The 27,155-nt window shown below is 39.9% G+C and overlaps 1 protein-coding gene and 1 long non-coding RNA gene across 4 annotated transcripts in view; one reads left to right on the top strand and one right to left on the bottom strand.

Annotated features, from left to right (window-relative positions):
- Cryl1 (crystallin lambda 1) overlaps positions 1-27,155 on the top strand; it is a 181,918-nt gene that overhangs the window by 2,193 nt on the left and 152,570 nt on the right. For 2 of the 3 annotated variants that reach the window (XM_004854875.4, XM_087199402.1), the window contains exon 2: positions 24,766-24,873. The exons of the other annotated variant lie outside the window; for it this stretch is intronic. In XM_004854875.4, the coding sequence (XP_004854932.1) occupies positions 24,766-24,873 (108 nt within the window). The remainder of the gene's footprint in view (positions 1-24,765; positions 24,874-27,155) is intronic. 3 annotated transcript variants of the gene reach the window in all.
- On the bottom strand, positions 17-1,657 carry LOC147821727 (uncharacterized). The gene is made up of 3 exons (XR_015446603.1): positions 1,259-1,657; positions 230-497; positions 17-119 (listed from the first exon to the last, which is right to left on the bottom strand). It is a non-coding gene; the product is annotated as an uncharacterized LOC147821727 (long non-coding RNA).

The raw sequence follows: 27,155 nt of genomic DNA, 5'->3' as shown, positions 1-27,155 counted from the left end.
CAAGACAAGACAATAATGGTGCCAAAAAGTTTATTTGAAAAGTGCAAGGGGCTGGGGATTTAGCTCAGTGGCGCCACACCTGCCTGGCAAGTGCAAGGTCCTGAGTTCGATCCCTGATACTGGAAAAAAAAAAGGGCAGGGTAAATGGGTATAGGAGAAACCAGCTTTGCAGAGCAAACTTGGGCTGAATAAAGAGATACAGTAAAAGCAGAAATAAAAGAGTACATACCACATTCAGACATGAAGGGGGCTACCATCCAAACTCAAAATAAAAGTATACACCACATTTAAATGTGGAGGGGGCAAACTCATGGATGATAGCTGCTTTCTGTGATGGCTGCTGTTTTTTCATGCTGTCCGCTTACGTGGGAGCTTGGGAGAAATCCTGCATACTGGGTCCTCACATTGTCTTGGGATCTTATAATTGACAGGTCCTGATCATTTCCCCAGCATCTTTGCCACGCCCTGTCTCCTATATCAGGCCCTTGGGTCTAGGGCTGCGGGAACAAAAAAGAGGGAAAATGACAACTGTTAATAAAGGCAGTAGAAATATTCCCTCAAATTTGCATTTGAGTAGTGTTCTGGCCTTTATTGTTAGCCTTACCTTGAAGAAAATTTGCGTCCCATAAAGTTTCTTATAAAAAATGTACATAATCAGGTATGGTGGTGCATGTCTATAATCCCAGTACTCTGGGAGCCTGAGGCAGGAGGATCATGATACAGTTCACTGTACTTGTGAATCACTAAAATTGGAGGTCTGTATTCATTTACATGCTGCATTGTGTTTATTGGGCCAAATTTTAAGCTTTGAAATTCTTTAAAATAGAAACCTCTCTGGGAGAGGACCCGCAATGTGCCTGTGCCTGACATTGCCCCTTCTAATGTTGCCCTTTTTAGGGACACATTCCTTCAGGGCGCAGCCCAGGGATCATCTTCTCCAGGAACAATTCTTCTAGAACCTTCCTCTTGGGGTAGAAACCTTATTGATTCGGACTGTCTTTCCACCACAGCTGATCTCAGTAGTCAGAGAATATATCTACAGTAAAATCTAGGTTTGTGAGCATAATTCATTCCGGAAACATGCGTGTAATCCAAAGCACTAGGATAACAAGGTGAATTTCCCCATGAGAAATAATGGAAACTCAGATGATTCATTCTACAACCCAAAAATATTCATAGAAAAATGATTACAGTTCTATAATATACTTCAAAATAATCAAGAAAATACAAAATTAAAGAAAAATAACTTTTCACTTACCTTTGAAAATGTTCCTGGCTGGTGTGAGGGAGACGAGCGAGGAGGGTCACTGTGCAGGACGACTTTCACTAACGGAATCACTGCTCCCTCTTGGCTCAGTGGGATCTTTTCCTCTTTGTGCACCCTTTGACAGAACACCTATCCAATGATACTTCCTTTTGACAGTTTTGCAGAAATGGGATATTGCCTTGTTATTAGGTTCATCACTCGTCCTGCTACAACCTTATTCGGTGGTGCTTTTCTACAAATTTTGCACTGTTTCTCACGTTTTACACATCTACCAAATCTCATTTGAAGTGAGGGATTCCTCTGCCTTTTTCTCCTTTTCCTCTGCAGAAGAGAAATCCTCTGTAACTGTAACCTCTTGATGTTGAGAGACAAATCACCCGCAACCCTGCAGCAAGGGGGTGGGGTGGGGAGGGGAAAGAAGTGGGAAGGGGGGGGGAAGAACTGTTGGCTTAGTTGTGATCATGTGATGTTTGGTGTCACATACTACTGGTATTGCAAGATACCATTCATTTATCAAGTTAAATTTTATTCTCCTTTTGCAGGACACTAGCAGAACAAGTTACTCATAGTCCAAGATTTTACATGTATGTATTTGAAGTGTAGTGTAAAGCTTGGGGAAATTTTTTTTTCCTATCAAGCAAGGTATCCTATACACTAGTGTCACCTTCATTTTTTTATTCCAAAATTTTGCTTTGGGGTGACTATGTACATTTTTTTGGTACTAGGGAATGAATCCAGGGCCCTCACACTGAGCTACATCCCCAGTACTTTTCTATTTTGTGACAGGATCTTGCTAAGTTGCCCAGGCTGGGCTCAAATTTGCAATCCTCCTGCCTCAGCCTCCCAGAGTGCTGGGATTACAGGTGTGCACCACCACGCCTGGATGACTATGTACTTTTTTTCATAAGAAACTCTTTAAGGCATGCGTTTTTTTCAAAGTGTTATAAAATACACACACGTGTGCCCGCGCGCGCGCGCGCGCACACACACACACACACACACACACACACACACACACGGGGTGGGGGAACCCTAGAATGTTCTGGTTGCTTCTTAGTCACCTCGAACACTAATGTGTCCTTCCTAGGAAATATTTAATAGCTTGCATTGGCACATTTTTCATAGCTGATTTAAATGAAAAATGTAGTAACAGTTTTACTGTACCTTTTGCCTGATAAGTAACTGTAGCATAGAATATGGTTGTCTTACTTTTCTTGTTGCTGAGAGAAAATACCAGACACCCAAAGTTAAAGGAGGAAAAGTTTATTTTGGATCACGGTCTGTAGAGATTTCAGTCCATAGTTGGCTGACTCCGTGGGAGGTGTCATGGCAGAGGAACATCACAGAGGAGAAACAGTTCATGGCAGGCAGAAGGCAGCCAGAACAGCAGGTGACAAGCCTAGCCCATGACCACAGCTCTTTCTGTCCCTTGTATTTCACCCAGGCCACCCACCGTTAGGGTGGGCAGCACTCACACCCTCAATCCTAGCGTTGCACCGTGAATCAAGCCCAGCATTATGTCCTTGATCCCAGCAGCACAAACCCTAGATCCAGCCACCTCCAAAAGGTCTCACCTATGACCCCATGAGACTTCGGGGGGCATCTAAATGCAAGAGATAATAACACTTTTCTAAGTGTTTGGAGTGGCTTTATTCAAAGCTAACTGGCATTAATATCAAAACTAGAATTGAACCAACTTTATTAAATTGTTTCCCTTCTCTTTTGCTCTAACTGGGTAACAGGGTAAATATCATCTGCACATTATCCTTTTCTAATAATTGAGATTTATAAACTTTTTTCAAATTTTTATTTATATTATACAGGTTTGCAATACAGAGATACATGAATTTTGAAGCCTTAAGGGATAAGTGAGTAGAAGAGACTTTAAATTATCTTTATCACTGGCCCTCAGTCTATGGTTCCCAGGTATCAGAAAGGTTAGTAAGATGTCACAGGTTCTAAGGATATGAAGTTAATTATATTTGGGTACAATATAAGGTAGTATTCGGGACAAGAAAGCTGAAGGAAACAAAGGCAGGGAACATTTCCTTTCTGGGGTGATGCCCTGTTGGTCAGTTGATCAGTCCTCTGATCTGCCTAGAGAGGGGTGTGGTGAGGGATAAAGAAAGACAAAGAAACACACTTTTGAAGTACGTGGGGGGCTGGGAGGTCAATGCCACAGTGGGCAAAGACAAGGCCCTCTGAAGTACCCACTGTTTATTGGGTGTACACAGTAATCAGAGGGAGTATTGGATGACTCAGAGGGCAGCAGTAATCTTATGTTGATGAGGATCTTAGTTTGATGAGGATCTTCGGTTGTTGAGGATGGTGAGATGGGCAAAGCATTCTTAAACTAGTAGGTGGGATGAGATAGCAGGCTAATAAGAAGTTTGTCCTTTCCCCCAGGCAAAACCCATTTTTTAAAATTACTACTCAGTTCTCAGGGAACCAGGATGTCTTCAGCTGATGTAATCTGGCCCTGGAGCGTCACAGCATCACAGGACCCTTGGGAAGCCTCAGCTGTGACCAGAGGCGCATCTGGAGTTATATTTCCCCATACAATAGTGGACTTGAAGGCAAGAAGACATGAGGCTTTAGATGAGCCCTAACCACAATTTAATTATGAAATGATTTTTTCCCCCAAATTATATAGAATGCCTCTCGACAGTGCCCTCCGATCTTTGTACCTCTCTGGGGATTAGTCCTCTGTAGAGTCCCCCTTGCTGTGCCCCTTCATGTTTCCTCTCCCTCTGCTTTATCTTGCACATGGCTGACAACCCTAACATATAAGCTGTCAGCTACGGTCTTTTACTGACTTACTGTAGTCTGTGTATTTTTAGGTTTGGGTTTCAGGAAAGGGAGTCTTGATTGGCCAGGCCCTCTCAGGTCATGGGTGCCAGCGGGCCAGTTGATTGGCTGCTTTGGGTCCAGTGTCCACTTCATGTCCAATCGTTAGTGACTGAGGGTGTAGGCTGTAGCAGATGGGAGGGGGAAGGAAAAGGACTGCAGCACTTTCCCAGAAGTTGGCTTTCTGCTGTTGGTTCTCCAAAAGGCAATACTATAATAAAAGTAAACCTGCTTTTCCATAATGCCTGTTAAATGTAACAGAACTAATTTTCTCCAACATTTTATTATAAAAATCCATAAGCACACGAAAACACTGAAATTGTGGAAGATTACCCACATACTTACCTCTCTATTCAAAAGTTGTTTAAAAATTTTTAAAAAAATTTTGCCGAGCTAGTTGATCATCCCTGAAAATCTGCAATCTGAAGCACTGTACTTCTGATCACTGATATGATGTTGTAAGTAGGAAAACTTCCATACCTGACCACAGTCACACTAGGTAATTTTGTATAAAATTATCTTCAAGCTGTATCTAGAAAGTGCATATGAAGGGAAATTAATTTTATGTTCAGATTTGGCTTCTATTCCCAAGATACCTCATTATGTATATGTAAGTATTCCGAAAATATGAAGCAATCCCAAGCACTTGGAGCAGTATAGGGTGTGTGTGTATTGTAGTGTATTATCCCAGGGCTGAAATGAATAAAAGAGTATGAGATTCAGTCAAATAAAAGGGAAAATAATACAATCCAGAGAAGGGGTAAACACTAGATAACATGAGGCTAGTGCCAACATGACACAGCATAACGTAGAAGGAATACAGTCTAAAGTAACAGCGAAAGGCATAGTAAGTTCATGAGCTAGTAACAATCATTATTATCAGGTATGTTCTGTACATAACTGTGATGTGCTTTTCTGTAACTGCCAGTGCAGTAGGTTATGCAGTCATGGACTGTGCTGTGACATAAGTGACATTAGGCAATAGGAATTTTTCAGCTCCACTGTAATCTTATGGGACCTCTGCTGTATGTATGATCTGTAGTTGACAGAAACATCACTGTGTGGTGCGTGAGTATATAATTTAACTGATTCTGAATATTAGATGGTAAGTTTTTAATTTCTTGCCCATATAAATTATATTTGTACATTGCCCATATTTACCTAAGATAAATTCTAGAAGTTCCTAGGTAAGATATTATGAACACTGACAGTTTTAATACAGCTTGTTTGACTGCCTTCCAGGTACTTATATTATTTTTTTTGTATGCTTGTCATGCGTTAATTTTTTAAATTACCATAAACAGAGTGACTAAAATCAGTTAATTTATTTGGCAACCAGTCTTTAAGCATGAGGACCATGGTGACTTGGGCATTGTAAAATGTTTTTAATGGAAAGATTGGAAACTACTGCTTTAATGTAAATCTCTCTGTCCCCCAAACCTCACCAAACCTGCCCCATTTGTAGATATGGAGAATAGGACCCTCTTGGGCATGTGACTAACTTCTGTAAGATCATAGTAGGAGCATAGCTGGGGATAGAACTTGATTTCCCATACCAAATCAACCATACACTAAGCTAAAAGATTGAATTATAGCACTACATAATTGCTTAAGTTACCCTGCCCATTAGAAAAATGTCACAAATGCAAGCCACGTATGTAATTAAAAAAAAAATGTTCCAGTAGTTGCATTAAAAAGTAAAAAGAAATAGGGAAATGAATTTTAGTAGTGTATTTTATTTAACAATATTTTCAGAGTGTTAGTTCAATAAACAGTATAAACTTTTATTGATGAAAAAGCATTTTTTGCATTGTCTTCAAAATGCAGCATGTATTTCACACTTGGCAGCACATGGCTGCCACAATGGCCAGGGCCTGTTTGAACAGTGATAGAACCTTTGTTAATCAAGAAGGCAGGCCATCAGCAAGCTTCCTTCTGTCCCTTTTTTTGTGGCTCCTCCTGAAAGGCAAACTCCTCTAAAAAGCACTTATGGGGCTGGAGAAGGGGCTGTGTGGGACAGTGCTTGGCTAGTATGCATGAAGCCCTTGGTTTGACCCAGAATACCATAGAAACAAAAACAAACAACAACAGAAAGCCAGAATGCACATCAAGCTACGGCAAGTCAGACTGTTGGAGGAGATGAACTTAGTGAGATGAGCCTGTTTTCTGGTGGGGAGTCTTTGACCTTCACCTTTCACAGACTAATGAAAGCCTCCGCCCTCTACCTTTGTGTGGCTGCCAACCCTTTCTGCTCCCCTCGCCTGGCATCTGCAGCCCTTTCCCCTCTGACCCCTCTCATTTTCACTGTACAGCAGGCCCAGAATGGAAGGGGACACAGTACCATGTATAGAGAGGTCTGCTTTGGGCTTGGGTGCCTGATCAGCATGTAGTGAAGGCTCTTACCAGTGGAGAACAGATAGGCCATTTTGTGGGTTTGTGATATTTTCTTCAAACTGGAAAAAAGAGAATGTTGAAAATTTTCTTTGTTTTCTTGTGCTGGGGATCAAACTCAGCAGTGCTGTACCACTGAACTGCAATCCTAGCCCTTTTACTTTTGTTATTATTATTATTATTATTAATTATTGTTATTATTATTATTTCCAGTATTGGTGATTGAATCCAGGTCTTTCACACTGAGCCAAATTGCCAGTCCTAATTAAACTTTTAAAAATTAATTTTATTGGTACATTTTAGACGTACCTAATGGTAACATTCACCAAAGGGAATGATGTGCAGGATGTATCTTAATTTTTTCCCCATGCCCCTCCCCGTCCTTCAGCTCCTCTTCCCCTCCTTATTTACAAAAGCTTTGTTTCCATTTTTTCCTTCTGCTCCTTCTTTTCCCTTCCTTTCCCCCTTCCCCTTCCCTACTTACCCTTCCCATTAGAACATTTTCTTCCTATTTCGCAGTATCTGTTATACATTTTGGTCTTTATTACCCTTTCGGTTTCTCACACCAGAGAAACAATGTGATATTTAAACCTATGTGTCCGATTTATTTTGCTTAAAAAGATGGTCTCAGGGTGCATCCATTTAGCTAGAAATGTCTCAAGTGTACTCTTCTTTATTGCAGAGTAGTACTCTATTGTATAGAAAAACCACATCTTCTTTATCCATTCTTCCATTGATGAGCACTTGGGCTGTTTCCAAGTTTTAGCTATTACAGACTGTGCTGTTATGAACATGGGCGCACATATATCGCTGTGATATGATTCTTATAATTCTTTTGGGGAGATACCCAGCAGGGGAATAGCTGGGTCAAATGGAACTTCTAGTTTTAGTTTTTTGAGGAATCTCCACAGTGATTTCCACAGTGGTTGCATTAGTCTACACCCCAACAGCAGTGAAGGGTTCCTTTCCCCCCACTTCCCTGCCAGCCATTCTTTCTGGAGTGAGGTGGAATCTCAGTGTTGTTTTCATTTGCATCTCTCGAATGACCAGTGATGGTGAACATTTTTTCATGTATTTATTTGCTGTTTCTACTTCTTCATCTGAGAAATGTCTGTTCATTTCAGATGCCCATTTTTGAATTAGTTCTTTAAATTTGAGAGGTCTGATACTTTCGAGTTCTTTGTATGTTCTCGATAGTAGTCCTGTGTCTGAGAAATAGCTGGTAAAAGGTTTTTCTGTGGGTTCTGTGAGTTGTCTCTTCACTTCGTTGGTGATTTCTTTTGCTGTGCAAAAGCTTTTTAATAAGATGAGATTCCAGTTGTTGATACTTTGTGATATTTCCTATGTGATCATGGTTCATAAAGTCTTTGTCTATACCAGTTATCTTCATGAGTTCTACCTGTTCTCTCTTCCAGCTGGTTTAGTGTTTCTGTTTTAATATTTAGACCTTTGATCCATTTCAATTTTAGTTTAGTGCATGGTGAGAGACATGGGTCTAGTTTCAATCTTCAGCATGTGCACAGCCAGTTTTCCCAGCACCATTTATTAGAGAGGCTGTCTTTCTTCCAGTGAAGGGGTTTGGCCCCTTTGTCAAAGAAAAGGTCAGCGCTTATTCAACTTGCTTTGAGTCCAAGTCTCACTAAATTGCCAGGTTGCCAGGCCGAGCTTGACTCTAAGAGCCTTCTGTCTCAGCCTCTGGAGTACCTGGAATTACAGGCATGTACAGCTCCTTTCTTCCCCTCCTTTCCTCCCTTCCTGTTTTTTTTCTTTTTCCCAGGCTGGCCTTGAGCTTTGGCGCACTAGTGATCCTCCCACCTTGTATTCCTGAATAGCTGGGACTACAATGAGCACACCTTTGCCTGGCAAGAATTTTCTTTCTTTTTTTTTTTTGGTACTGGGAATCAAACTCGGGACCTTGCACTTTCGAGGCAGGCAGCGACACCACTGAGCTAAATCCCAGGCCCAAGAATTTTCTTTTTAAAAAACATTTTTATGGATTATGTTATACATACATCAAAGTGCAGAAACTCTAAGTACACAGCTCAGTGAATTACAGAGTAAATGTACTACAGTAGCCCCACAGTAGGAATATTTTTTAGTCTATAGTTAGGCCACAGTAAGGGCTTTTATGATTACATAAGTCACACCATTGCAAGAATAGCAACAGTGAATAAAAGTGTATAAAGGTAGTGGCTGACCTGTTGGAGGCAAGCACAATGCTTATTGGCCCACAGGTATCCCTGGGTTTTCATGAGGGGTTGGTTCAAGAGTCCCTGTGGATCCCAAATCTGTGGATATTCAAGTCCCTTATATGAAGTGGTGTATTCTCATAGAAACTACACACATCCTTCCCGTATGCATCATCCCTAGGTTACTAATACTATCCAATGCAGTGTAAATGCTGTGTATGCAGTTGTTAGGGCTAGGGGTATAGCTCAGTGTAGAGTGCTTGTCTAGGCTTCATTCCCAGCACCACACACAGACACACACAGTTGCTGTATTGTATTGTTTAGGGAATAATGACAAGAAGTCTGTGCATGTTTGATACAGACACAGTTTTTTGTCAGTATTTTCCATGTGTGGATATAGAAGGCTGTCTCCATACCCTTACTGTCCAAGGTGGTAGGTGCTGTTTCATGTAGATAGTACTTGAACTTATCTAGCACTACTAATTAACTGGACTTGACCTATGTTTCATTGTAATTAATTTAAATTTAAAAAGCTATACATAGTTAGAGTCTACTATATATTTTTTTTTTGTACCGGGGATCGAACTCAGGTCCTTGCACTTGTGCAGCAGGCGGCGAAACCACTGAGCTAAATTCCCTGCCCCATATTTTTTTTTTTTTGCTTAAATTCTTTTATTGGTACATTTTAGGTATACAATATGTTTACATTTATCATTGGGTGCTTGTAGCTGTACATGATGTATCTTGGTTCTTATTTTTTCCCCATTCCCTGTGCTCCCTTCACCTCCTCCACCCTTCCCTACTTACAAAGACTTTGTTTCCATTTTTTCCTTTTCTCATAATTTTTTTGTACCGGGGATCGAACTCAGGTCCTTGTGCTTGCGCAGCAGGCGGCAAAACCACTGAGCTAAATTCCCGGCCTCTCATAATTTTTTCTTTCCCTTCTTTCCTTTCCTCTTCGCCTCCCAATTCCCCTACCTCTTTGGACCTACCATATTGATCAGTGCAGGTCTAGAACCCTGAGAGCTTAAAAAAATCGTATGTATATACATTTTGCATTAATAGTAGAAAATTGCAGTATTGCAGAATAGGGAATAAAAGCCAGGCAACCATACTCTCTTATCCAGAGTTTGAGTAGAAGTGATTTTTAACTGCATTCACAACCAGTGGCTTCACTTGAGATACTTTGAAGCAAGATGGTCATCCTCTCTGTGACCCCTTAAATATATTGGACACTTAGATCAAGTGAGCATTGTGTGAGAGCTTTGGAGGCTGGCCAACACTTCTGTGGCATTAGGGGCTTTTCAAGTCCACAGGAAGCTCACCAGGCTCTTCCTTCAGCTTGGGCCAAGCCTAACAGAAGCTTTGGTCTCTGATACGAGGCTGTTCCTGTGCCCATGAGTGCAAGTGTGGATTAGCTTGACAGGAGATGAGGTGGGGATGATAACTTCTTGGAACGCCCTCCTGGCATGACTGCTCTTGCAAAGAGCAGCTTCTATAGCTGCTGGACTGTCATTATTCCCTAAACAATACAAGCTTGCCTTCTCTCTTCCACTCTGATGTGTACTGTATACTTGCATGCTAATAACTTAGCTACTGGTTGCTTGCAGAGGGCGTGAGACTTCTGGGTCAGAGACAAAGGACTTCTCTTGTAGCAGAGCAAGTAGTATAAGCATCTTGTAGACATACCCCGTGTTACTGTGCTTTGTGGAGGTTGAGTTTTTTAGAAATTGAAGGTTGTGGCAGCCTTGTGTGGAGCAAGTCTAATGGCCATTTTTTTCTAGCAGCTCATATGATTGTTAATACTTTTTATCAATAAAGTATATATTTTTTTCTTGAAATGTGGTTTTGTGAGACCTAACTAACTCCATTTTAAAGTTTGACTCCATCTTAAAATAAGATAGTAAAGTGGCCTTGACATGAATTCCACTTCACTGAAGTCAACTATTCCCCTAGTCTCCTTTGTGCCCATAAAATAATGATAAAATGTCCTTGCTGTGGGACAACAGATAAAAAAAGGACACAGCTCCTAACTCAATCCTCTGTCTGTCCAGAAAACAGATGCTCCCAGGCCCATTATCTATAGAACATTCTGTCAACGTGCTGATTGTTCCTTTTTCCCATAAACTCTACATGCAGCCACCCCTCAACCCCCCATGCTTGCTAAATATCAACCAATCATGTAACTGCTGAATGGAACATCCCCAAACCTTGCGGTAGCCCCAGTAAAAACCCTGCTGATTTGGAATTCGGGGCTCTCAATCCTGATCCGCTGCGTCGGTGATGGTTGAGTGCCCCTGCTCGAGCTTGAATAAACGACCCTCGTGTGTTTACATCGGAATCGGCTCCTTGGTGGTCTTTGGGGACTTTGCGATCTGGGCACAACAGTTTCACTATGTTGCCCGAGCTGTCCTTGAATTCTTGGGTTCAAGCAGTTCCCCTTATCCTCCCACCTTAGCTTCCTGGATATCTGGGACTACGGGTGTGTGCTGCTGTGCCCAGTTCAGTCTTTTAATTAAGGGCCACCAAAGCTGCTCTTACCATGGCATGGTCCCAGCCCGCATCCATCTGCTAAACCCAGTGGCCCATTCTTAGTCCAGATCTTACTTTATCATCCACTTTTGACCCCGCTGGGCACTCTCTTCCTGCTCTTCTTCAAGGCCCTTCCACTTTCCTGAACCTCTCATCGGATTATTTTTTACCATAAGGGTTGGACTATTCAAAGACTCAATTTGTATTCCCCCCCTCTTTCACTTTCTCTCTCTTTCATACTAGGAATTGAACCTGAGGCCTTTGTATTGAGCTACTTCCCTAGCCCCTTTGATTTTGAGACAGGATCTCAGTAAATCACTAAGTTACTGAGGCTGTACTTGAATTTGCAGTTCTCCTGCCTCAGCCTCCTGGAATGCTGGGATTACAGGTGGATGCCACCATGCCCAATTAAAGTTTTAATTCTGTAACTGTCATTATTTACTTCCTTAGCTCTCTTACCTCTCTCATACTTCTAAATGCCATGTCTTACACAATATATAATTATCACATTAATATTCCAGAGCAGACATAGCCCTGAGCCAAAGACTTCTATCCAGTTGTTTGTTAGACCTAATTATCAGACACCTCACACTTAAAGGGTTCCCCATCTTCTCTCCTATGGTCGTTCCCAGTGAAGCTAATGGCATCTCCATCCTTCTTTGCTTTTCAAAAGAAACTTGGCATCATCCTCAATTCTTTTTCTTTTCTTTTTTTTGGTACCAGGGATCAAACTCGGGACCTTACACTTGCGAGGCAGGTGGCGGAACCACTGAGCTAAAGCCCCAGCCCTCAATCCTTTTTCTTTTCATACCTTACATGGAACCTGCCAGCTGTTATTTTGGGGCATACTTTGAAAATGCTGTATTTTCAACCCTCAGCTGACCATTTCTCACCATCTCTTCCATTTTCATCCTGGTGTAATGTACCATCATATCCTGCAGCAGGCTGTGGATTGCTAACTGGGCTCCTTCCTTTCATCTTTTCCTGCCTCCAGGACAGATGTACCTTGACTTACTGTGGGGTCATGTCCTGACAAATCATCGTAAGGCAGAGATATCGGAAGTGGAAGTGGGCTCTGTACACCCAACCTATTGAATATCCTAGCATTGCCACACAGCACACTGTAGAGTGTTGGTTGCATCCCCCATGATTCTGGGGCTGGTGGGAAGCTGTTATTACTGTTTCTGTACTGCCTGACATCTACAGAGCTCATTGGACTGCCTAGTGCCAGCCCAGGAAAAATCCAAATTCAAAATGCCATGTATGGTTTCTACTCAGTGCCTATTTTTCTTGCACCATCATAAAATCAAACCATTTTAAAATCGAGAACTGTATGGTCTTAAGAAAGCAACTACAACATTCCTTTTAAAACTTAAATCAGTTCGGGCCGGGGATTTAGCTCAGTGGTTTCGCCGCCTGCTACGCAAGCGCAAGGACCCGAGTTCAGTCCCAGGTACCAAAAAAAAAAAAACCAACAAAAAACTTAAATCAGTTCATGTCTTTCATTTAAAACCTCCAGTTAGCCACCCGTGTCGCTCAGAAAAAGCCAAAATTGTTCGTGGCCTCAAGGGCACTGTCCCCGTAACTAGTACTTCCCCATCGTCCCTCTCTGGCTTTGTCCCCCAGCTGTCCCTCCACTTCCGCTCCAGCCTTCCCGTCTTGTCCATGTGGACCTTGCAAGCACGCTCTCTCTGCTGGAGCCCTTTTCTCCCAGAGACACGGGTCTCCTCGGTGCTTTTGTGGCCAAGCTACTTAGCTCTTTCTGCCCTGCTAAAAAGTTGCTTCCCCAGCGAGACAGTCCGTGGTGTGCACCTAAGATTTCTTTGGTTCTCAGTCCCCGCTCCCTCCTCCCTCCTCCTCCTCACTGTCCCTCTTCCCTCTTCGTTCTTTTCCTAGCACTTTTACTTATTTTCTTTATTGCCTGCCTGACAACGGTAAGCCACGTGAGGACAGAAACTGGAATAGTGCCTGGGACATAGTAAGCACTCTTCAGTATCTCTTCAGTGAATCATCCTTGCCCTCGCGTTAACCCCGTGGGAAGAGCCTGCAGGCCATTCATTATCTTGTGTTTGTCACCAGTGCACGTCAGCGTTTTTTTGTTATCAACAACTAACATTTACCAAACTCTACAATGTGCCAGAAATACAAAGGTGAGTAAGATAGTTCTGATGCATAGAGCTTACCCTATGACTAAACAAAGCATAGATTAATACAGCCTATAAGCCTTGCCTTTCCCCTACTTCCCTGTGCAAATTGACTGTGGTTTTATTCATGCACTTAGATGTCCACTATGAAAGATATAACAGTTCGCAACAAGCAAGAGACGTGTTTAACCTCCCAGACCTAGAGATTAAGATGGAAGCAGGGTTTTGCATTTGTTACTTGTTTGTCCAGTGCCTCCGCTCCCTCTCATACGTACCTGCACATATGAGATAGGCAGCATAAAAATTTGTCTAGGATAGTCCCAGGGGAAAGACTCTTACCAAGAGGGAATGTGGGTGGACCAGGGTTATCTTTTGAGAGCCATCCCCAGGAGAACAAAAGGATGGGGAGGAGAGTTGGAGAGGACCACTGGAGCTGAGATCCAAAGAATGTTCAATCTGTGTGTTTTTCCTCGTCAATAAGAAGGGGCCCAGTTGCCTGCTGGTGGAGTAAGAAAACCTTGCCCAAACTCAGAATCAGCCTTTTTCAGGATGAGTCAGTTATTCATTTATTTTAAAATGTGCATTTTAAAATTTTTTTAATGTGGTAAAATATATATAGCATAAAATTTGCTGTCTTTTTTTTTTTTTTTTTTTTGGTACCGGGGCTCGAACTAGGGTAAAATTTGCTATCTCAACACTTTTTATTTGTACAGTTCAGTAGTGTCAGGTACGTTCATACTGTTGTGCAACCAATCACCAGAACTTTTTCACCTTTCGGAACTGAAACTCTGTACCCATGTCACGCTCCCCTCAGCTGGCAGCACCCTTCATTCTACTTCCTGTCTCTATGAACTTGCGGTCCCTACTCTAGGTCCCTCATAGGAGCGGGATCGTACAGTTTTTGTCTTCTTGTGACCAGCTTATTTCATGTAGCATCATGTCCTCAAGGCTCACTCCTGAGATGGCATGTGTCCTTCCTTTTAAAGGCTGAGCATCTTAGAATTTCTTAGAATGTGAGGTGCTGCATGTATACGGCTGTTCTTTGCATCTGTGCTTGAAGATGACCTTACATAACGTCACGTATGATACCTCATTCTCTTTTGCCTTTCTTTCTTTTCTTTTTTTCTTTTTTTTTTTTTGGTACCAGGGATCACACTCTGGACCTTGCCCTTGAGAGGCAGGTGGCGGCACCACTGAGCTAAATCCCTGGCCCCTCTTTTGCCTTTCTACTCACCCACGTTTAAGTCTTACTGCTTTATATTTGTGTAGCAGTTGGTTTTCAAAGCATGTTCACATTTATTATTGTTGTTATTATTATTACTATTACTATTTTGCAGTATGGAGAAAGGAATCCAGGGCACCACCCATGCCGACCAAGTGCTCTACCACTGGGCTACATTCCTGCCCATGCACTAGCAGTTTTATTGAGATTTAATTCACAGTGTGGTTTTTAGTATGTGCAGCACATAGAATTGTATGCCCTTCACCACAGAATCAGTTGTACAGCATTCGTATCACCTCGCCCTCAAATCTGCTAGCCGTCATTCCCCTCTCTTCCTCTCCCAGCCTTGGGAAACTGCTAATCTACTTTCTTTCTCTGTGGATTTGCATATTCTGGACATTTCATGTAAATGGAGTCATATAATTTGTAGACCTTTGTGACTGATTGCTTTTACTTAGCATGATGTTTTCAGCATTCATCCATGTAGCATGTATCGGTTATAGGTGGATAACTTGGCTGTAAGAGTACACACCATTTTATTCATTCATTCATTAGTGCAAAATTTGTGTTTTTATATGCATTCATGTACAGAATTTTTTTTTTGGAGGCGTGCTTTGATTTCTGTTGGGACATACATAGGAGTGGAATTGTTGCTACATACATTCGTTTGAAGTAAAATGATTTCTAAAATATGTTTTAGATTTACTGAAAATTGTGACTGTGTTAGTAGACAGTCCCTATATACTTCCTCACCCAGATTTCCCTATTGTTAACTATCTTACTTTCTCATTGATGGGACAGAATACCCAACAACCAAAAGTCGGGAGGAAAGGTTTATTTGAGCTCACAATTTATAGAGGTTTCAGTCCATAGTCAGTGGCTCCAAGGCAGGGCAGCATGGTAGAGGGGCACGGCAGAGGAGAAACAGTCCATGGCATGGCAGGCAGGAAACAGCAAGCCATCCTTCTTTCTCATTTTATTCCATCTAGGCTACAAGCCTGTTGGTTGGGTGCCACGCACACCCAGAATTGTGCTAAACTAATATTATACACTGATGATTCGTTTACTCCCAAAAGCCTCACCTATGAGCACATAGGCTTTGGGAGAACATTAATATATAAGATAGAACATTAATATCTTACATTAATATGGTATAATTTCTTATAATTAATGAACTAATAAATCATCTATTAATAATATTGTTCATTAGTGATTAATAATAGTATTGACTATTAAAGAACCAATATGTTATCATTCTTATTTCCTTCATTTTTACTCAATGTTCATTTTCTGTGCTAGGATCCCATCCAAGATACTAAGTTACATTTACTTGTCACTTTCTTTTTTTTCTTTTAAAAGTTTTATTTTATTTTTTATTAGTACATATTTGTAGGACATAATATTTAAATTCCTTATGGGGAAATGGTACGTGTACATAACACACTTTGATTCCTGTTTTCATTCCCTTTCCCTCTCCCTCATTGGTTGATCTCTTTTCCCTTTTAGGAAGATCTACCTCCCTACTTCCTGTCAACTATCTTTATTTATATTTTGGGTTTCTCATATAAGAAAAACCATGTGATATTTGAGCCCTGTGTGTCTGATTTATTTCACTTAACATTATGGTCTCAAGGGGCATCCATTTTTCTATTAATACTCAAGTGTATTCTTCTTTATGGCAGAGTAGTACTCCATTGTATATAAATACCACATTTTCTACTCATTCATCTGTTGGTGGACATATAGGGCACTTCTAAGATTTATGTATTATGAATTGTGCTGATATAAACATGGATATGTATATATCACTATAATATGATGTCTTTAACTCTTTTGGGATGATACCTGCAAGGTGAATACCTGGGTCAAATGGAATTTCTAGTTTCAGTTTTTGAGGAATCTCCATACTGACTTCCATAGTGGTTGTAGTAGTTTATATTCCTACTAGAAGGGTGGTGCAGAAGGGTCCCCATACCCCGCCAGCATTTGTTATTTGACTTCTTGATGACGGTCACTCTTTCTGAGGTAAGTGGAATCTCAGGGTTGTTTTAATTTGCGTTTCTCTAGTGGCCTGTGATGTTGAGCATTTCTTCATATATTTGTTGGCCACGTCTGTGAAGTGTATATTCATTTCACTTGCCCATATTTTGATTGGGTATTTTATTTTGGGTGTTCTAATTTTTTGACTTCCTCATATATTCTAGATCTATATCTCTGAGGAGCTGGCAATTTTTTTTCCCCATTCTATAGGTTGTCTTTTCACTCTACTGGTTGTTTCTTTTGCTGTGCAGAAGCTTTTTATTTGATATAATCCCATTTGTTGATTCTTGGTACTATTTCTTGTGCAACTGGGGTTCTGTTCAGAAAGTTCTTACCTATGTCTATGGCTTTGAGAGTTTTATATATATTGTCTTCCAGCAGGTTAAATGTTTCTGTTTTAACATTTAGTTCTTTTGTGTGTGTGTGTGTGTGTGTGTGTTTTAAAGATTAAATTTATTTCAAAAGTACTTATAAATGAGTGAGACATAACTAAAGCATTTACAGTGAATTTTTCAAATAAATTCATTTTAATACCTACCTCTTTATAGGATAACAATAGCATTACTGTGGTAGTATTTATTTTGTTTTTATTAAAATCAGTTATTTTCAAGATTGATTATTACTAACAAATAATGAGTTTTAGTACAAGTAAAGTATCCTTTATCCAAAAGACTTGGGCCCAGCCAGGCATGGTAGTGCTCACCTTCTAATCCCAGTACTCGAGGGCCGAGGCAGGAGGATTGCTGTGAGAGTGAGGCCAGCCTGATCGACTGCAGAGCGAGTTCAAGGCCATGCTGAAGTCACAGCGAGACCCTGTTCCAAAACACCAAACCAAACATTTAGTTCTTTGATCCATTTTGATTTATTGCATGGTGAAAGATATTCAGTCTTCTGCATGTGGACAGCCAGTTATCCCACCACCATTTATTAAAGAGGCTGTCTCTCCTCCAGTGTATGTTTTTGGTCCCTTTGTCAATGATCAAATAGTTGAATGTGCTTGGGGTTGTTTCTGTATTCTGTATTCTTTTCCATTGATCCTCACGCCTGTTTTTCTGACAGTATCTTGCTGTTTTTGTCACTGTAGCTTTGTAATATATGTAACTTCAAGTCTGGGATTGTGATGTCTCCTGCTTTGCTCTTTTTATCAGTATTGCTTTTACTATTCTGAGGCTCTTCTGCTTCCATATGAATTTTAGGATTCTTTTCTCCAGTTCTGTAAAGAATGCTGTTAGAATATTGATTGGGATTGCATTAAATCTATATATCAGTTTTGGAAGTGTGGCCATTTTGACTATATTGGGTCTTTCTATCCAGGATCAGGGGATATCTTTCCACTTTCTAATGTTCTCTTTGATTTACTTTTTCAGAGTCCTATAGTTTTCCCTGTACAGGTCTTTCATTTCCTCAGTTAAACTATTACCTAAGTATTTAAATATTTTTAGTGCCATTGTGAATGATATTTTTTTCCTAATTTCTTTTTCAGTAGGTTCATTATTAGTGTACAGGAATGCTATTGAGGTTTTGTATCCTCTTGTATCGCTGAATTTGGTTATTAATTCTAAGAGTCTTTTGGTGGATTTTTTGGGTCTTTTGTATAGAAGATCATGTCACCTGCAAATAATGATAATTTGACTTTTCCCTTGCCTATATATGTCCCTTTTATTTCTTTTTTCTGCCTAATTACTCTTGCTAGTGTTTGAGTACTGTATTGAACAGGAGTGGTGATAGTGGACACCTTTTCTGGTTCCTGATTTTAGAGGGAGACCTTTCAGTTTTTCCCGCTTAAAATGACATTGGCCGTCATAAATGACTTTTATCAAATTAAGTTCCTTTTACACCTGTGTGTTCCTCAGCGTTTTTATCCTGAAAGGATGTTGGATTTTGTCAAAGGCTTTTTCTGTGTCTGTTGAAATGATCATGTAATTTTTGTTCTTGCTTCTGTTTATGTGATGTATTACATTTATTAATTTGCATATGTTGAACCATCCTTGCATCCTTGGGATGAAGCCTGTTTGGTCATATGTGTAACTTTTTGATGAATCATTATATTCTGTTTTACAGTATCTTGTTGAGGATTTTTGCATTTATATTCATTAAAGAACTTAGTCTATAGTTTTCTTTTTTGGTTGGATCCTTATCTGATCTTGGGATAAGGATAATGATACCTTCCAGGAATGACTTTGGGAGTACACTTTCCCTTTCAGTTTCGTTAAAAAGCTTGAGGAGTATTGGCATTAGAACTTCCCTAAATTTTTTGTAGAATTTAGCAGTGAACCCATTTGGACCTAGGCTTTTCTCAGTTGATGGGTTTTTTACTATTGCTTCAATTTCATTGACTGTTATTGGATTAGTCAGGGTTTTGGTTTTTTTTGGTACCGGGGATCGAACTTGGGTCCTTGCGCTTGCACAGAAGGCAGCAAAACCACTGAGCTAAATCCCCGGCCCTAGTCAGGATTTTTAAAGCTTCTTGATTTGGTTTTGGTACTTCATATGTATTTAGGAATCTATTTGTTCTAATTCACCAATTTATTGGCATATAGTTTTGTGAAGTAGTTGTTAATTATCTTTTGATTTTTGCAGTGTCCATGTGACTTTACCTTTTTCATTTTAATTGCATTGATTTGAGTCTTTTCTCTCCTTTTTTGGGTTAGATAAGCTAATGATTTTTCTAATTTGTTTATTCTTCTGAAGATCCAAGTCTTCAATTAATTAATTCTTTGTTTTCATTTATTTATTTATTTTTGGTCTCAATTTGATTGGTTTTTGCCTGTATATTTATAATTTCCTTCTTTGTAGTAGCTTTGCATTTGTATTGTTCTTGTTTTTCTAGGATTTGAGGTACATTGTTTATTTATTTGAACTTGCTCAGTTTTTATGATGTGGGCATTCACAGCTATAAACTTCCCTCTTAGGACTGATTTCATTATGTCCATTCATTCTGGTACGTTGTACTGGACTTACTGTTTAGTTCTAGAAACTGTCTTATTTTTTCTTTGATTCCTTCTGTAACACACTGTTTATTTAAGAGTGTATTATTTAGTTTCCATGATTTGGAAACTTCTGTGTTTTTTGGTCACTAATTTCTAGTATCATTGTGCTATGATCTGACAATATGCATGATATAATTTCATTTCTTTTACATTTACATAAGCTTCCTTCATTGGCTTCATTTGCTACTGAGAAGACTGTTGTTGAGAAGAACACTACTCTGTAGATATCTATTAAGTCCATTTGTTTGAAGGTTTTGTTCAATTCTGATATTTCTTTGCTTTTTTTTGTCTAGTTGATCTGTCTATTTGAGATAGTTGGGTATTGAAACCCCATACTATAGTTGTGTCTTTGCTTATCTGGTCTTTTATGTCTAGTAATACTTGTTTTATAAAGTTGAATGTTCCATTGTTTGGTGGATATATGTTAATAATTGTTATTTTTCTGTTGGATTTTTCCCTTAACCAACAGGTAGTGCCTTCACCTCTTTTGATCAATTTTGACTTAAAATCCATTTTGTCTGAATATAGGATAGCAACATCTGCTTTTATTTAAGTTCCTGTTGCATGGAATATTGTTTTCCATCCTTTGATTTTTAGTCTATGTGTTTATTTTTAGATTAAATGTGTTTCTTGTATACACCACACTGTTAGATTTTGTTTCTTGATGCATTCTGCCAGTCTGTGTCTTTTGATTGTGGAATTGAGACCATTTGCATTGAGAGTTCTTACTGATAGGTACTGACTTATTCCTATCATTGCCTTATTTTCCTGTTGCTGATTCTCTCTTTCCCTTCTATTTAACTGCTCACCCTACCTGGTGTATTCATTCTATTAGAACTTTTGTCATTGTTAGCTTGTCTTTTTCTTGGGTATCCTTGAGAATTTTTTGGAGTGCTGGTTTGGTGGTCATAAATTTCTTTAGAGGGCCTTTATTATTAAAGTGTCTTATTTCTCTCAATTTTGGAAGTTTTTGTAGGATATATTAACTTGGTCAGAGATTGTTTTCTTTTAGGGCTTGAAGCTCTTCACTCCAAGGTCTCCTAGCCTTTAAAGATTGTGTTGAAAAGTGTAATCTAATGAGTTTTCCTTTATAAGCAATTCATTGCTTTTCTCTAACCACTTTTAAGATTCTATCCTTATGTTGTACTTCTGGAATTTTGACTCAGATGTGTTACGGAGAAATTTGTTTTTGAATGTGCCTATTTGGGGTTCTATATGCCTCATGTATCTGTGTGTTAAATTCTTTTCTCCTTATTTGGAAAGTTTTCTGCTATTATTTCAGTAAATAACTTTTTTAATGCCATGTGTGTTATCTTCCAATTTTTCACTAGTCATAGTTAATCTTGGATTAGTCTTCTTTGTGATATCCAGGAGCTGCTGGATGCGTTGTTTTTAGGGTATTAATTGGTCACTGACAATAGCCCTGCTTTCTAATTCTTATGCTCTATCCTCACACTGGTCACTTCTGCTGCCCATACTTTCAATAGGATTTTTAATCGCCTGAATTTCTATTTGGAGCCTTTTTGTGACCCTAATTCTTTTCTATACTGGTCATGTATATTTTGCATTGTTTTGTTTAGCTGTTCTATCTTTTCATTAGTGTCTTCTTTAGACTTGCTGATCATTTTATATCACAGTGTCATATTACTTATATCTTCTGTGAGCTGCCACATGCCTTACTTATCTGGTTTTTTTTACTTTCCCCTGATACCATTTCAGATGTTTTGTGTGTGTGGCTTTTGGTGTTCCCCCTTCACTGCTGCATGGATCAGCTTTGGGGGAGATGGGAATTTTTGTTAGGCATTTTGTTGGCTTGTCCTCTCATGTTTCTGTGTGTGTGTGTGTGTGTGTGTGTGTGTATGCTGAAGCTTGTGGGTTGGTTGTAGTAGAAAGCTTTGTTTCTAGTATGGAGACTTCCTTAGTTAATCCCTACCTTTTGGTGGTATCTGAGCATGGCTAACTATTAGCCTTTGCTTCTGTCCTGGGATCCAACCATTTCCAGTGAACAAGAAAGAAAAGAAAAAAGATAAATACAGAGCCAAAACACGAAATAAAGGTAAGAAGGAAGAGAAAGTTGAAAAGGAAAAAGAGAAAAGGCAATAAAAGAAACTAAGAGGGAAGAAAAAGGGCAAAAACCCCCAAACAAACCCCTAAACTCCCAGAAAACCCAAGGAAGGAAAGACAAAAGTAATATAAAATTTAAAAATCAAAAAAAGAGACTGGGTCAAAGAAAAAATTCCTATGTTATTGATTGAATGGTTTCCTCCCAAGACCTGCAGTCTTCGGATCCAGCCAGTCATGATTTTCTATGCCTAGCTTTAGGGGCTATAGGCTTTTGAGGTGCCCTCGCTGTTCCAGAGGGCCCCTCTGTTCGTCCTCCCACATTATTGTTACTGTTCAAGCCAAGTTGTGTCCTTGCACCTATTAGTAGACGGGTAATGCGATCAGTCAGCCCTCTGGTCTCTGCTGGATGTAGCCCTAAGGGGGTGGGCGTTTGAGTGGACTGCTGGACTTAATGTCCACAGTTGAGGGGTGTGGTTGCTCCCTTCTCTTACCAGTTGTCCTCATCCAGGATTAGATCGGTCTGTTAGTCCTCACCTCCGCTTCTGGGGGAAGCAAAATGTAGGGCCAGCTTGGAGTTGGTGGGTGGTGGTGCCCTTGATTCCGTGGGTTGGGTACTCTGCTCCAGGGAGTATCTGCTTGCTTGTGTGGGGAAGGGGCGCCACTCCTCCCACATGGATCTCTTACTTTTGTGACTTTCTGAGATGAAAAGCAGAAGACTTCAGATTTTTCACTTCTCTCTAAGGGCGTTAGCCTCTTCCAAAGTCAGGTTGGTCAGTTGGTAGCCTCCTGCAGCCCAGGCCTGAGCTGTCCAGGGAGGATGGAGAAGCATCCACTGCAGGGCAAATCCCTTCTGGAAACACCTTAAGAGCTGACCTTCCTGATGTCTGTGGGTCCTCTTCACCTCCTTGTTTTAGGTTCAGTGCTGGTTCTCCAGAGACTCTCTGGGAAGGAGCAAAACCCAGGACACAGGAGTTGTGCATCCAAAGCACAACACACAGGCTTGCAGGAGGAAAATGACTATTATTTCTCTTTTGACTCCTCTTGACAGAATAGTTTCTCATACCTACCTTGTTTTCAGTGACCTGGATAGTTCTGAGGAGTTCTAGTCAAGTAGTTTATTGACTGTCCCTCTGTTGGGCTTGTTTGATGTTTTTCTCATGATGAGACTGACACTACAGGCTTTTGAAAAGACTACACAGGGAAATTGTCATTCTTATTATGTATCAAGGGTACATACCATCAATAGGATCACTGGAACACCTGGCTGAGGTAGTGTGTCTCAGGTCTCACTGGAAGGTTACTCTGATCTTCCCTGCCCCATTTCTATGTTGGACTCTTTAGAAAGAAGGAACTCTGCAGAGCCTGCATTCAAGGGCTGGGGAATGACACTCCACTTCCCTGAGAGAAGATTATCTGAATAAATTATTTGGAATTCTTCTGAAAAAGAAATTTAGCTTCTCCAGCATTTATTTATTTGTTCAAACATTTATATCACTCTGGACTGATAAGTATTTGTTTCTACACTTTGTCTTATAACCCCATACTACTTTATTGCTGAAGTTGTTTCAACTTTGGCTATTGGGAGCTCATCTAGTGGGCTCCTATACACCTGCAGCATGCTGTCAGTGTAGGTTCTTTGTTTGCTTGGTTGAGGTTTTTTTTTCCCCTTCCTTACTCCCTGATTTTATGGAGCATTACAGGCTCATCTTGTGTTATTCCTGGCTCAGCCCTATAATTAGTCATTTTCCAGGGAGTGCTGCTTCCTTTTATTGGAGGATGGTATTAGAAACAAATTTAGACTCTAGATGTTTTGTGTATTTTTTAAATCTCTTTTGAGCAACCCCATGTAAACTCTGATTTTATCTTTTCATTTTTTAGTAAGTCCGAAACAGTGAGTGAAGTATAGGGCTTAAAACTAAGAACTCAAGAGTCATGGGCCAGGGATTTAGCTCAGTGGTTTTGCCGCCTGCGCAAGGACCCGAGTTCAATCTCCAGTACCAAAAAAAAAAAGAGTCAGATCTCTTGGCTTCATCTCCTAGCTTTAGAAAGAATAGCGTCTGTGGACTTCATCCCTCGCTGCCTCAGCTTCCCCACCTATACAATGGAACTTGAAAAGTGTTTAATGGTGCCTGGCACCTAATCCATGCTCACATGTGAAGGGGATGACAGTAATTATTTGAGGCCAAAGAAAATCCTTCTGTATTCCATAACCCTGCAGGTAACAAAATTCATGGATGCTCAAGTCCCTTATATAAAATGGGTAGTATTTGCCTATAACCTATGCACACCTGTATACTTTAACATGTTCACAGTGGCCGTAATTCATATGTCTTGCTGCCAGGTGGCTTGAACCACCAGTGGTACATGCATGACTGTCCCTTCCGGCAGCCTTTTATTAATTTTATTAGTCAAAAGACTGATAAAAGCGATTAGATCTGTTTGTACCACCGGTGGTTCAGGCTGTCCAATGAGACAGTTATGCATGTGCCACCGGTGGTTTAAGCTGGTGGGAACATGTTAAATCATCTCTGAATGACTTATAATACATAACACAATGTAAATTCTTTGTACATAGTTGTTAAATTCAATTGTTCAGGGAACAGTGACAAAAGTCTGTTCATATTCAGTACGGATGCAATTTTTCTCCCAAATATTTTCCATCCATGGTTAATTGAATCCCCGGATGTGGAACTTGCAGATACAGAGGGCCAGTTCTACTAGTTCTATAGCTCAAGTCAAGTGACTTCCTTAAGGCAGTCAAATGGGGCTTCTCGGGTTCATTTTCCTTGTCATCCTCTGAACTATAAAGTTTTGTTTTAGTTTTGAACTAATGATGAGTGTGCCTGATGTGTCACTGGTTCCATGTGGAATATTAGTGCTTACCCGGGAGTTGCGGGCTCAGGAGCTCCTGGTGGGAATGGACAACATTTTAAATTAATACATTTATCAAGGTGTGTACTTTGAAGAGATTATCAAGTATTTTAAGAGTGATGTGTTGTATGGTTTTTAAGTTTCTTTTGGATGAGGAATAAAAAGCTGTTTGATATTAAGTTGAGCCCTTTCTTAATTTTCTCTTTAGTGGACTCATTGGACGAAGCTGGGCTATGCTGTTTGCCAGTGGAGGCTTCAAGGTGAAACTCTATGATATTGAGCAACAGCAGATAACAAACGCCCTGGAAAATATCAGGTGGGTCAGCTGGTGCCTTCCTGGAGGAATTAAATGGCACTATTTCTCTTGCTTGCTCTTTTCTATCACATACTCAAGGCTGTAAATATTTGTGATCACACATTTCATTTGATGGATTTTCCAGTGTCTGGACTTAGAAAGAGCAGGGCTAAGGTGGCTGGAACATGAATTCAGACTACTATAATTATCTACTATCCTCTTGATAAATACTGTAGCTTTTTCAAGTTTTGGGCTATTGTAAACAATGCTAACATGGTTATATTTATTTCTCCTCTTAAATAAGTTTAGGAGTTTCTACAGATCATACTTTGCAGTGAAACTGCTGGATTTGTTTCACCAGAAGAGATTCTGATGGCTTAGATTTTGGTTCATCTCTTTCGACTTTTCTATCTTTTAATCTCTTTATGTTTTCTTTCACCTTGTGTTTTTAGAAATATATTCTGGTTACATTTTTTAGATTTTTCTTCTAGTTCGTCAGTTCTCTTTTTAGTTGTATTTAATCTGCAGTTTAAGCGATTTACTGAGGTTATTTGAATTATTTGATTTTTTAAAAGTTTGATTTGCCTCTTCTCCAAATATAGTGTTTATTTACATAGTCTCTTCTGATTTACTTAGGCTTTGTTTTTCCTTGTTTTTCAAATCATTGAATAGTTAGTACACAGTTGTTTTGTATTGTATCTGACAATTCCAGTACTCGAGGTTGTCTTAGATCAGATTCATGACAATCAGATCCTGAAATGAGAATTCCTGGGCAAGTGATTTATTAAGGGAGCATTCCCAGGAGAAACCAATAAGGAAGTACTAACGATAGGATAAAGATGTGGAAGAAACCAGCTAAGGATGTGGCTTCAGAAGTCCAAGCCTCTGCATGTTTCCTTAGGAGTTCTGGAGGGTGTGCTTCGAAGTTGTTTCTCCTCAAGGCAAAGGAGCCAAGCCTTTGTGTTTTTATATCCACCGTTGACATTGCGTCTCCCTGGGTGGATATAAACTCCCAGGCATTTCCAGATCCCTGGTTTGGTCCAGAGAATATTCTGAGGAAAGGCGTACTCTGAGAAAGACTTTCAGCCTTTGGCAGTGTAGAACTATAACACCTGGTACTGGTGAGAAGGATCAGAGGGTTCTGGAGCACCAGTGGCCTTCACTATCACACTTTGCCACTAAATTGGGGGCTTTAAATTAAAATTTTATATTTTCCTGTATCTAAAAATACTAGCTGACCACCTACTATGTGCTGGGCATATTTAAGCACTGGGGATTAAGCACTAGACACAATAGAATTAAGATCTCTGACCATGAAGAACTCATTCAGTGGGGAAAGGAAGGGTGGAAGAGTAGGGAATACAAAACAAATCACTCAGATGCATGATATGTTAGAGAATGGGCTGACAAACCATGGCCAGGTGGTCAGATCTGGCCAGTGGTATTATGTATTGCCTTTTCAGTTTTTAGGCTTTTGGGTTTTTGAAAAGAGCTTTTAGTTTTTAGAGCACTTTTAGGTTTACAACAACAAAGAAATGTATAGAGATTTTCTACAGAACTTCTGTCCCAATAAGTACCTAAGTAGTATATATTTATTGAATAGCACATTTGATATAATAGATGAAATTCCACTGACACATCATTGTCATTCAGACTCCACAGTTTGCATTAACAGTCACTCTTGACATAATGTTCTGTGGGTTTTGACAAGTTCATACCGACTTGTGTCCATTGTTGTACTGTAGTATCATATGGGACTTTGAGCCCCCTAAAACTCCTCTATACTCTTTCTAGTCATCCTTTCTGCTATGGCAATCATTATTTTTCTACTGTCTCCATAGTTTGACCTTTTCCAGAATGTCCTATAATTGGAATCATATCGCTCATATAGATTGGATTCTTTCACTTAGCAATGCATTTAAATTTCCTCCGTATGTTGTCGTGACTTGATAGTTCAGTTCATTTTGGTGTTCAGTCATATCATGTTGGCTAGAATACCCCATTTTATATATTCTACTGAGGGACACTGTGGTTGTTCTAATAGTTGGCAATTATGAATAAAGTTGCTATGGATATTTGTGTGCAGATCTTTGTGTGGACATGCTCTCAACACTTTTGAGTAAACCCTAAGGATCATAATTGCTATATTGAATGGAAAGAACATGTTTAGTTTTATAAAGAACCGCTGAACTGTCCTCCAAAGTGCCTGCACCATGTGCACTTTTACCAGCAATGAGTGAGAGTTCCAGGCGCTCCACACCCTTGCCAGCATTTGGTATTGTCATTGCTCTAGATTTTAATTA

The sequence above is a fragment of the Heterocephalus glaber genome, unplaced genomic scaffold, assembly GCF_053883595.1.
Source record: "Heterocephalus glaber isolate CG9 unplaced genomic scaffold, H.glaber_assembly_v1.0 deba00001719, whole genome shotgun sequence".
NCBI lineage: Eukaryota > Metazoa > Chordata > Mammalia > Rodentia > Bathyergidae > Heterocephalus > Heterocephalus glaber.
This window is presented reverse-complemented; position numbering and strand designations above follow the sequence as displayed.